Source organism: Tachyglossus aculeatus, chromosome 1 (genome assembly GCF_015852505.1).
Source record: "Tachyglossus aculeatus isolate mTacAcu1 chromosome 1, mTacAcu1.pri, whole genome shotgun sequence".
NCBI lineage: Eukaryota > Metazoa > Chordata > Mammalia > Monotremata > Tachyglossidae > Tachyglossus > Tachyglossus aculeatus.
The window spans coordinates 158,059,208-158,072,152 of NC_052066.1; the positions used below are offsets into that span (position 1 = coordinate 158,059,208).

General features: G+C 41.4%; 1 protein-coding gene across 5 annotated transcripts in view; it reads left to right on the forward strand.

Annotated features, from left to right (window-relative positions):
• Nucleotides 1-12,945, forward strand: part of TTC7B (tetratricopeptide repeat domain 7B) — a 263,032-nt gene that overhangs the window by 86,833 nt on the left and 163,254 nt on the right. For all 5 annotated transcript variants that reach the window (XM_038770024.1, XM_038769853.1, XM_038769766.1 and 2 more), the window contains 2 exons: nt 4,062-4,140; nt 9,444-9,616. In XM_038770024.1, the coding sequence (XP_038625952.1) occupies nt 4,062-4,140; nt 9,444-9,616 (252 nt within the window). The remainder of the gene's footprint in view (nt 1-4,061; nt 4,141-9,443; nt 9,617-12,945) is intronic.

The window sequence follows — 12,945 nt, forward strand, 5'->3', positions numbered from 1 at the left end:
TATAATTGTGATGTTTGTTAAATCCTTAATGTGTGCTAAATACTGTGAAAGATTCAGTAGTCAGACACAGGCTTACATCATCATCATCATCAATCGTATTTATTGAGCGCTTACTATGTGCAGAGCACTGTACTAAGCGCTTGGGAAGTACAAATTGGCAACATATAGAGACAGTCCCTACCCAACATTGGGCTCACAGTCTAAAAGGGGGAGACAGAGAACAAAACCAAACATACTAACAAAATAAAATAAATAGAATAGATATGTACAAGTAAAATAAATAAATAGAGTAATAAATATGTACAAATATATATACATATATACAGGTGCTGTGGGGAAGGGAAGGAGGTAAGATGGGGGGATGGAGAGGGGGACGAGGAGGAGAGGAAGGAAGGGGCTCAGTCTAGGAAGGCCTCCTGGAGGAGGTGAGCTCTCAGCAGGGCCTTGAAGGGAGGAAGAGAGCTAGCTTGGCGGATGGGCAAAGGGAGGGCATTCCAGGCTCGGGGGATGACGTGGGCCAGGGGTCGATGGCGGGACAGGCGAGAACGAGGTACGTTCGTCGTCTTCACGGTCTAAGGGGGAGAGAGAACAAGTTTCTTTTTTTATGGTACTTAAGTGCATACTGTGCCAAGCACTGTTCTAAGTACTGGGATAGATACAAGGTTGGACACAGTCCTTGTCCCACTTGGGACTCACAGTCTAAATTGGAGAGAGTAGGATATAATCCCCATTTTACTGATGAGATAACTGAGGCACAGAGAAGTTAGATGACTTGTCCAAGGTCAAACAGCAAGCAGTTGGCAGAGTTGAGATTAGAACCTAGATCCTTACAGATGAGGGAACTGAAGAACAGAGAAGGGCCTTGTTCAAGGTCACATAGCAGGGAAGTGGTGGAAGTGGAAAAAAGAACCTAAGTCCTTTGACTCCCAGAGTCTTGCACTTTCTACTAGGTCACACTGCTGACATATTAATCATCTAATCACATTAGATGATTTGTAAATTTCATGGGGTTGGAGGTCCCAGAATTGCCTTTTCCTAAACCCCTAAATTTACACCTCTGGATCTTACTCTTCTGTTTCTCTGCTGAGGTGTAATTTATTCTCAAAACAAAAACTAGGAAAATACAAGGAAGTAATTTAAAAGTCTTCAACCATGTCTGGGTGATTGTGTTCAATGTTGAGATCACATCTGGTCTTCTGCTGTAGATTCTATTTTCATCATGATTAACAGTTTCTGAGGTTCACAGCATTCTTCTCCATCTACCTTTGCATTGCTCCATCCCCACTCACCTGTGCATGTTTGGCCAGGCTCACCTCCTTCCTCAAAATGAAAGGCTTAAGGAGAATACAAAATGTCATCCTTCAGCAAATACACCCTGTTTGTCCCACCACAAAAAGTGGCCTGATGTTCATTTGGCCCTCTGCCGTATTTCCTTTAGCCCTGCCTTGGGCCCAGGGCACGTGCGTATTTTTGAGAGCTGGAATCAAGTTTTTGGTCTGATGTACTGTTAAGGTGAGTGGAAGTGTTATAACAGCCTTTGTGCATATAGAGTCACAAGGCTTGGTTATGTAGCCGTATGAATCTAGGCTAAAGGTGCAACTTGGCATGACGTGGCATGGCAGTTTCCATAAGACAGAAAGTCCTCTCACACACTTTAAAAAAAAAAAAACAACCTTGGGGGATTTAAACCATGATCAGAGCAGAGAGCAAAGGATCCAGGATCATTTGCCCCAGGCTGCAGAGCTTGGCTGTCCATGCTTATAATGGCTGAGCCAGACTTTGTTTCTGAGGAAAGATGAGATCTGTTCTAATAAGATGGTTATTAATAATGTAAACCTAATGTCATCTGTTTGCCTATATTCAATGTGATGGAAAGGCCTGGGGAAGGAGCCTGACTAAAATGGCCTGTCACGTTTGTACAAGAGGAGAATTAGAGAAAATTCAGGCTATTTGGCAGGAAAGGATGCAAACAAATATTTGTTTTTAAATGAAATGAGTTATTAATCAGTTGTGCTTATTGAGTGCTTACTGGGTGCACTGTGCTTGGCAGAGTACAGTACAGCAGTGTTGGTAGACATGTTCCTTGACCTCAGTGAGTTCACAGTCTAGAAGCTGGGGGACAGAAATTAAAGAAATTACAGATATGCACGTATGTGCTGTTGAGCTGAGGGTGGGGTTTATAAAGGTACAAATCCAAGTGCAAGGGTGATGCAGAATCCATTCATTCATTCAATCGTATTTATTGAGCACTTACTGCATGCAGAGCACTGTACTAAGCACTTGGAAAGTACGAATCAGCAACATATAGAAACGGTCCCTGCCCAGTAACGGGCTCACAGGCTAGAAGGGGGAGACAGACATCAAAACAAAACAAGTAAGTGTCAGTACCATCAGAACAGATAAATAGAATTATAGTTAAATACACATTATTAATAAAATAGAGTAATAAATATGTACAAATATACACAAGTGCTGTGGGAAGGGGAAGGGGGTAAGGCAGATGGAGGGAGTGGGGGCAATGGGGAGAGGAAGGAGGAGCAGAGGACAAGGGCAGCTCAGTCTGGGAAGGCTTCTGGAGGAGGTGAGTGCTCAGTAGGGAGAGGGAGTGGGAGAATTGAGGGCTTAGGAAAGGCCTCTTGGAGATAAGATTTTAGTAATCTAGACCCTAAGCTTGTTTTGGGTAGGGAAAGTGTCCACCAGCTCTGTTATATTGGTGGTATAGCGGTGAGCATAGCTGCCTTCCAAGCAGTTGACCTGGGTTCGATTCCTGGCCAATGCAGAGATGATATTTTGAAGCAGCGTAGCTCAGTGGAAAGAGCCTGGGCTTTGGAGTCAGAGGTCATGGGTTCAAATCCCGACTCCACCAATTGTCAGCTGTGTGACTTTGGGCAAGTCACTTAACTTCTCTGTGCCCCAGTTACCTCATCTGTAAAATGGGGATTAAGACTGTGAGCCCCCCGTGGGGCAACCTGATTACCTTGTTACCTCCCCAGCGCTTAGAACAATGCTTTGCATATACTAAGCGCTTAATAAATGCCATCATTATTATTATTATTATTACTCTTCCAAGTGCTTAGTACAGTACTGTACACATAGTGCTCAATAAATATGATTGATTGAGTAAGACTTTGAAGGTGGGGAGAGTAGTGGTCTGTCAGATATGAACGGGGAGGGAGTTCCAGGCCAGAGGCAGGATGTGGGTAAAGGGGTCAGCAGTGAGATAGAGGAGATAGAGATTTGACAAGTAGGTTGGCATTTAGAGGAGTGAAGTGAGCGTGCTGGGCCATAGAAGGAATTGAAGGAGTTATTGAAAGTTTTTTTTTTTGGGGGGTGGTGAATCTGACAGTTAAGATGGGATATCTGCTAGTTACCCCAACTACAGTCCTTAGTATTGGTTCATGAAAAGGTTTCCCCAGTCAACTATGCTTTTTCTTAGAGAGTATTTGAAAGTCATATTCTTTCGATCAGTGAATGGTATTTGAACGCTTACTGTACTAAGCACCTGGGAGGGTATAGTACAGCAGACTTGGTTGGCACGTTCCCTGCCCACAAGGAGAGTCTAGAAGTATTCTTTGATGCCATTATTAAACATTTCCATTTTTTAATGAGATTTTCATAGGTTGTATCTCTAATCTCCTCCAAGGCCAGGTCTTCATTGGTAATGTCTGCTACAAGATTATGATGAAGTTTGAGCAGTGGTCATCATCTTAGGGTGTTTATGACTGATCACGGTTTTTACAATTGGACAGCCAATACCGCTGTGAAAGGACTTACTTTATCGACCAGACTAGTTTGCTGTAGTGTAACTTAAAAAAAAAAATTTAGTGAAAGGAGAGGCAATTAGTTATTTTGATTTGTATTTACATTATAAGACCAGCAGCCCTAGATCTCACCTGTCTGTGAAAGTTTAGTGGAACTGAGAAATTTCAGCCTTGAAACGGCTAGCTTGGAATTCAGCTAGCAGGTTTTGCTTCAACAAAATACATTGAAATGTGCATATAAAAATGTTCAATATTAATACATGCCAGATGGAAACCTTGTCAAATTCTGTGTATATGCAGGAACTTGACGAGAGGAGTCGGTAGATTTAGAGAAATTTTAAGAGCTGTTGAAACAAGAACTACACAAAACCTGCGAATGGTAAGTTTTATTAACTTCTGTTACTGAATATTGTAACTGCATAAATGCAAGCAAATGAAGTAAATGCTTAGAGGGGATGATCAAATCTCATCTTCTTTGAGTGCTGTGGAGTAGCAAAATGACCTCCAACTGTGCTGTTTGAAAGTTTGGGTACAGAAATGCAAAGGTAATTATTTTAACTCAGATATAGAACAGCAGCCTCCCCAGCTAACTATTTCTCAATCTCTAGCTGTATGCTTCCTTTTTCTTCTCTTCATTGCCCTCTGTGATTAAATAAAATCAGGAAAACTGTATTTCTGGACTCATTGAGCAACACCCTTTTGGAAACTGAACAGTGGTTTCTGAGTCTTTTATCCTGGTACACTCCTATCCCATGCAAATGAACCATCACATTGACCTGCCATTTCTAAATCAATCCCCTACTGTGTGTGTTGATTTTTTTTTCTTCTATCCTGAATCCTTGAAATACATCCTAATCACCATGAAGGTGAGACCAAAAAGAATGGCTGTCAAGGGGAACTGGAGAGAATTAGGTTGGAGACCTAAGTAACATTTCCTGACACTGGTGTGGGTGTCTGTGGAAGATGGGGGGCTTCTGGGCCTGAAGAGAGAAGACCTTTACTTGTTTGAGGTGATTTGGGATCAGGTATAGGAGGGAGGATGGTCTGGATGAACTTTTCAAGTGTCAACAAGCCTGAAGATTCCAGGTAACAAATGTTAATTTAGCAAGCTGTTTAACCTGTGAAGTTGAACCAGCCTTTTCAATTTGCAGGGGTTATTGTTGTCTTTTAGAAAAACAGCAGAAGATGTAGAGAAAATGACTACCACATGTTCCTTTTTATCAAGAATCAATTATTCCCAAAATACTCTGAAAATGTCTCAACAGGTCACTCCTTATTGTTCCTTCAAAACTTTCCAATGCTAATAAAGTAAAATGCCCAAATTCACAAGTCTGTTTTTTTCCAAAAAGCCATTCTTTGAGAATTAAGTGGGGAAAATTTGTACAGAGAGATGGTTCAATCATAGTCTATAATGGAATCAGCTCATTTCCCCCCCTGGGAAGATGAGAACTTTGAAACTGTCATAGATTTATGTGTGTTGCCTAACGCTGTTTTCCATCCCCACTCTTTCTGATGGTCAAAGTATGCTTCCCACTTCATTCAGAGATTTGTGAATTGTCCATTTGTAAGTCAGTTTACTTTGCATTTTACAGTTTTGGCTGGAAGCATTTCAGTTGTGAAATTGGTGAGGAGGGGGTGAAGAAGTTCGTTTCAACACAATCACCCATAAGATTGTAGTAGTTCAGCTTGGATGGCATTCCTTAAAGTGCCACTTCAGTTGTATAGGACCACTTAAGAGCAAACCATCGGAAAAGTAGTCTGATTTTTTTTCATGGAATTATGGAGTTTTTAAATAATATATCTACATTTGCTCCTAGCCCCTTCTTAAAATATTTCACAAACTTTTGGAGATGAAGTGCTGACTATTCAAACATTTGAAGTAAAATTCAAAAATGGCTGAAGTTTTTTTTGCAAGGACAAAGTCATGTCCCAGGGTTTTGGAGGCCATAGTTATGAACTTGACGTCTCATTATTTTTAGTTGCACTAGGGGTTTAGATGAATGCAGCCAGATGACAAGGTACTGCTCACCAGACAACCTTTTAAAAGCTTTTGTATTCAGACTTGGGAGAAAACTATATTTATTAGGAAATCTCTGTAGAAAATGAATCCCGAGATGGAGAGCACTACTTTTACAATGTATAGAAGACACATTTTTTTTTCTTGTAAAATGAGTGCTTGGCATATTTAACTTTTAAGAAGCACTTATGCTTTATACAATGAAAGAGTGTGTCATTGTCATCTACAGGTTCCAAGAGAAATCATTAACATATATTTTTGAAATAGGATTATATTAACAATAATGGTATTTGTTAAATGCTTACTGTGTGCCAAGCACTGTTCTAAACGCTAGGGAAGGTACCAGGTAATTAGGTTGTCCCACGTGGGACTCACAGTCTTAATCCCTATTTTACAGATGAGGTGACTGAGGCACAGAGAAGTGAAGTAATTTGCCCAAAGTCACACAGCTGACAAGTGGCAGAGCCGGATTAGAACCTACGATCTCTGACTCCCAAACCCGTGCTCTTTCCACTAAGCCACACTGCTTCTCTTTTAGTCTACAGATCTGAAATAAGATAAACATTTGTTGGTTAATGAAAGGTTTTAGGGAAAAGAGTTCAAGAAAAATAGTTTAGCTCCTAAATAGTGTCTTCATTTGAAATTGTCATGAACTTTTTGGCACTACAAGAATGAAATTGGTTTTGAATTTTATAGATCTTTAAGACCACTGGGACCTATTTGGGGATAATATAAAAATGGTTCCATTTACTAGTGGCTATTGGAAACCACTAAGCCAGGGACTTGGTTGCAGATAAGTTTCCGTGTGGTTTTAAGAAAATATTTCAAGTAGATAAAAATCTTGAGAAATACCCTTTTGGGATATATTTAATAGCCAATTTCCATAAAACATCATTGTATAGTTCAGATTAGAGTCTCTTGAAGTTCAATATTAGAAAGAGAAAGTGCATTTTATTGGTAATCTAGGAGAACTATATTGCAGTCCTAGTTCCTTGTGGGGAACTGGGGAAGACAGACATAAAAATACATGCAGATTGGTGTCTGATCCAGACTTGGATAAAATTCAGACTCCAGCCTGGTGTTGCTTCACTTCTGTCCCTGTCTGATGCCACTGAGCAAGGCCTGAGTTAGACCTTTTTGGAAGGCCATGTGTGTCATCTTAAGTGACAGATCTCAGTAATGCATTAGAATAGTGTAAGTGTGAGCCATTTTGTGTACACATTTTCTGCCTTCTCAGGATTCCAGACTTGCTGGTTAATCAGTTCAGGCAGAAGCCATAATTTTTGTGGATGCAGCTCTATTTTTCTGTTTTAAATGTGGGGTGGGGAAGAGAGGGATGAAATGGAAGAGGTTAGGATCTAGGTTTCACTTCTTTAATATAAAAATTTGAGGGTTAATAGGCTAGCCAAGATCTTACCAGAACTTTGGCCAGGAGGGTAATTATTTGGGTGAAAAGGAATAGAACAGATCTGGGAGTTATTATGTAGGAAGAACCAGCAAGATTTGGCAGTAAATTGAATGTGAGAACTTAACAGCAGCAAGGAGTCCAGCATGACACTGAGAGTGTAGGCTTCTGGAACAGGGAGGGTAGTGGTGTTATTGTTGGTGGAGGAAAAATTAGAAGTGGGTTTAGGGGAGAAGATGAGTTGTTCCGTTTTAGACATTTTGAGTTTGAGCTGCTGGCCTGCCATCCAAGTAGTAATGTCCCAAAGGCAAGAGGTGATAAAGATTGTAGATCAGATGAGAAGTCAGGACTAGAGAAGAATATTTGAAAGTCATCTGCTTGGCTGTTGTAGGTGAAACCATGTGAGTGATGAACTCTATGGGCATGAGAACAGAGCGAGAAGTGTAGGGAACCTAGAATAGAGCCTTTTAGGACTCCCACAGTAAGAGGATAAGAGTAAGAAGAGCCGCTACCAAGCGAAACTGAGAAGGGTCAATCAGAGAGGTAGGGAGAGGAACCCGGTTAGTAATGTTTTAGCAAAACTGAGTTCTGATTGGGTTTTATGAAGGAGAGAGTGGTTTCCTTAAGGGAAGATTAAGATGAAATAACATCTAATTCTTTCTTGCCACCACCATCCCCAATGGTATTTAGGTGGTTACTATGTACCAGGCACTGTACTAAGTGCTGGAGCAGATTCAAGCTAATCAGGCTGGACACAGTCCACGTGGGGCTCACAGTCTAAAAAAAATCCCCATTGTACAGATGAGTAAACTGAGGCACAGAGAAGTTAAGTGACTTGCCTGAGATCCAACAGTAGACAAGTGATGAGGCCGGGATTAGAACCCAGATCCTTTCTCTCCCAGGCCCCTGTTCTTTCCATTAAGCCGGGCTGCTTCCGAAGGTGGGACCAGGGGCTGTTCTCACAACCAAGCCCAGGAAGTGGCCGTTTAAGAGGACTGCACCTTCTTAAAAATAGATACTTTAAAAATATAATGATGATTTGGGTGGGCCTGACCCCAAATCCTTTTGATGCTTATTGGGTTCTGTCCAGGCAAAGTTAAGGTCAAATCAGGTTAAGCTCCCCCACAAAATTCAGCCCACGCAGGGCCCTAGTACACTGGCTGTTCCAGGAGCACAAGCCTTTCAACTTGAAGGAAGGCCAGAAATCTCTGGCGACCAGGAGACCAGAGTCACCCAAGCTGCTGCTTGCTCGTAAGGAGAAGAACATTCCCTTTAGGGTGCCAGAAACTGGACTTATAGGGTCCTGAGAATGAGGCTCTTGTAGTTGCATTATCATGATGGCCCAAAAGATTTATGTAGGTAATGAAATTTTCATGCTGAACGTTATAATTTTATTATTTTTTTTTCAGCTGGCATCAACTGAAGCTTCTTTACAGTATCTGCAATTTACCTATCAATTAAGCAGCGTTATACTGAAGTTTAGCAAGTTTAGGAGTGTATTTAATATAATTATTTTCAGTAATGCAAGGTATCTAAGATGTGTTGAGGCATGTGGATCTCTTTGATAAACATTGGAATAACACCAAGTTTCTCCTATTTTTGAACTGGGATAGTCCAAAAGAAATGAAAGAATCTTCAGGTATTCTATCTGAAATGGCCAATTTCACAGCCTGGGCAGGAGAACAATTGAAGCTGACCTTTGTTAATTCCTATTTGGAAGGATTTGTCATCCTCCCTCTCAAAGTTTTGTTACTAATCACATTGAAAACCCATGTTTTTCACATTTAGGTGAACCTAGTCCATGATAGGATCATTATTGTTGTGTTGTACTCTCTCAAGCTCTTAGTACAATACCCTGAACATGAGAAGCGACATGGCTCAGTGGAAAGAGCCTGTGCTTGGGAGTCAGCGCTTGTGGGTTCTAATCCCGGCTCCGTCACTTTTAAGCTGTGTGACTTTGGGCAAGTCACTTAACTTCTCTGTGCCAGTTACCTCATCTGTAAAATGGGGATTAAGATTGTGAGCCCCACGTGGGGCAACCTGATTACCTTGTACCTCCCCAGTGCTTAGAGCAGTGCTTGGCACATAATAACCACTTAACAAATGCCATCATCATCAGTAAGCACTCAATAAATACAGTTGATTGATGGATCAATACAATTCTGTAAACATCATCGACTCTTAAGTGACAAAGTTTTTATTGGAATCGAAGAATCTCTGGGTAAATTACCACTAATTTTTTTTTCTATTGCATTCACAGACAATAGCCAGGCAGTTGGCTGAAATTTTGTTAAGGGGCATGTGTGAACAGAGCTACTGGAATCCTCTGGAGGACCCTCCTTTCCAGTCCCCTCTCGATGATCCTCTGAGGAAAGGAGCAAACACTAAAAATTACACTCTTAACCGAAGACCCCGTGTGTATGCAGGAGAGAAGTATGAGATTGTTTCCCCTGTCTTTCATATTTTTGGGATTAGTAATGGGAGTATAACACTGTGGAGCATCTGAGCCCATTCTTCACCAAGTGCCGACCCATAGTGACTCCATAGGAACCCATGGGAAATACCAAATCAGAATTTTCTCCTGTAAGAGATAAATGTGCAGTGAGGAAGGCTTTTCTTTTTAATTCCTACAAAATTAATAACAAGTCAATGTGTTTGGGTGCTAGAATGGCAAGAATTGCAGATTGTCTTGAATCTTGAGTTGCCCCTGAGAAAGCAATGGCTGAGGCCTTAGTGGAGATATTCATGATGTTAGGGACAGGTTTGAAGAAGCCTTGAAAGCGCTTGACAAAGGGACGGTGTTACTCCAGGCAACTACCTCCTAATCCTCTTAAACCAACTTTAGCTCTTCTCCCTCCTGATCTTGTTCAATTTGCTTTTCTTCCTCTTATTCAGCAAATGGCTATATTCTTAGATCTCTTCCTGGACTGGTTTAATTTAGTCTGATCCTTCTTATCCACTGCTGCTTTGAGCCATAATCTCTCTTAATTTGCCAGCCACATTTACCTCCAAGTTGATCATTGGTCTTTTTGGGATGATGTCTCCCTCTCCCTCCCTCTGGAAATAATGATTCTAGAAGTATGAGTTGGAAACTCTTTAGGAGCAAAGCCAAGGGGGGTGTTTTCAGTTTTGGTTTTTCATTAGTGTAAATGTCATTTTTAGGGTGTGGGGAAACTCTCTTTTATGTAGTCTGCTTTTTGGAATGTGATTTTACTGCCTTTGGTACCAAAGAGAAGCAGCTTGCTGAGAGGGAAATCTGAGCATACCTACTAGCATTTGTTTTTTGAAAATAGGTACGCGATGTTTTCTTCCCTGGAAGCTTCTTAAAGCCAACGCACCCCGTATGTATTGAAATTCAGTTCTACACCTACTACTCATCATACTTGACAGCAGCAGTTATGTTCCTGTGTTGGTGTTAATACTGTATGCACATAAATTATCACTGTTAGCCATCACTGTTTGACTCTTTTGAACCACTTCCCTGAATTTTTTCACACCCAAGCACCAGCACCCCTCCTCATTTTTCAGTTGGTGCTAGGAGAATGTTGCACTAAAGAAATTGAACTGGAAAGAGAGTTAAGTAAATTCCAGTACCCCCTAGCAAAATGATAGTTCATCATCATCATCATCAGTGGACTTTTGTTTAAGAATCTATTGAATATAAAGCACTATCCCAAGTGCTTATTGCCAAGGGTGTTACAAAAGAGCAAGTTGCAACCACTGCTCTGTAGAACATTTCAGTCAAATGTGGCAGCTTTGACTCCTTCTCTCTGGCACTATGCCCTGCTGTCCCCTCAAATTTAACATGTCTGAAACAGAACTCCTTATCTTCCCACCCATACCCTGTCCTTCTCCTGACTTTCCCATCACTGTAGACAGTACCATCATCCTTCCTGTCTCACAAGCCCATAACCTTGGTGTTATCCTTGACTTCTCTGTCTCATTCAACCCACATATTCAGTCCATCACTAAATCATACTGGTTCGACCTTCAAAACATCGCTAAAAATCTGCCATTTTCTCTCCATCCAAACTGCTACCACATTAATCCAAGCATTTATCCTAGCCCGCCTTGATTTCTGTCAGTCTCCTTGCTTCCTTCCCTGCCTCCTGTCTTTCCCCATTCCATTACATACTTTAATGCCCAGACCACTTTTCTACAAAAACATTCAGGCTATTTTCCCCCACTTCTCAAGAACCACCAGTGTTTGCCCTTCCACTTGCTTTCATGCTTTCATGAGAAGCAGTGTGGCTTAATGGAAAGAGCACGGGCTTGGGAGTCAGAGGACGGGGGTTCTTATCCCAGCTCTGCCACTTGTCTGCTCTGTGACCTTGGGCAAGTCACTTCACTTCTTTGTGCCTCAGTTACCTCATCTGTAAAATGGGGATTAGGACTGTGAGCCCCACATGGGACAACCTGATTACTTTATATCTACCCCAGTGCTTAGAACAGTGCTTGGCACATAGTAAGCGCTTAACAAATACCATAATTATTGTTATTATTATTATTATTATTATTATTATTCCACCTCTGCATCAAAAAAACTCCTTACCATAGGCCTTAAAGCACTCAATCACCTTGTCCCTTCCTACCTCACCTTGCTACTCTCCTACTACAACTCAGCCCACACGTCTTTCCTCTAGTGCTAACCTTCTCACTATACCTCAGTTTCTTCTGTCTCACTGCCAACCTCTCACCACATCCTGCCTCGGGCCTGCAAGGCCCTCCCTCCTCAAATCCGACAATTACTATCCCCACCTTTCAAAGCCTTATTGAAGGCACATCTCCTCCAAGAGGACTTCCCTGACTTAACCCTCTTTTCCTTTAGCAATTATGTACACACCTGTAATTTTATTTATTTATATTAATGTCCATCTCCCCCTCTAGACTGTAAGCTCGTTGTGGGCAGGGAATGTGTCTGTTACAATGTTGTACTCTCCAAAGCGCTTAGTGCAGTGCTCTGCAGACAGTAAGTACTCAATAAATACGACTAAATACGACTCACTGACTGACATCTCCCACCTCCCTTCACATTATGAAGAACTTGGGACCATAATAAGAGCTTTGGAAACAGCAGGCCAAATGTATAAACCTCGGAGGCTGCATCTTGTCGTACCGTTAAATCTTCACCTAGTTTCAGATGTGTAAGGACCTTGAATTCCTCCTCTTCTATGCTCTCTTTTGGTCTCCAACCCTTGGTCAGAAAACTATTTCACTTCACCAAGTGCTATCAAGTCTACAGAAGCAGTGTGGCTTAGTGGAAAGAGCACGGTCCTGGAATTCAGAGGACCTGGGTTCTTATACTGGTTCTGCCATTTGCTGGGTGATGAACACTCATTACGTGGAGGTGGGGAATGGTATGGAATATATAAATAACTGATTAATAACCAGTGATGAAGGGAAAAGAACCAAAGTTTGAATATGCTCCTTTCTTTCCCTTTGCCTATGTAGTGGGGATGGCATTCAGCAGTGAAATGAGCAAAAATTGGGCAGTGAAGGGACTCAGATGAATCCCAAACTGACTATTTCACCTCTTGATAACCAAGAAGTATGTCCTTGTGCCTTATGCTGATGTGTAAAGTCAACTGCAAAGCTAAACTCTGTTTTTAAAATTTAGAAATAGGCTTGCAGGCTCCCTTTTACTGATTAACCATTATTTCCTTGATAGAAGAGGGCCCTGGCAAACTGATTACTTCCTTGTCAAGGTGAAATTAGTCTTTTTTTTTTTTTTGCTAAAAATTGCCTTTGCTTCTTAGAAATTC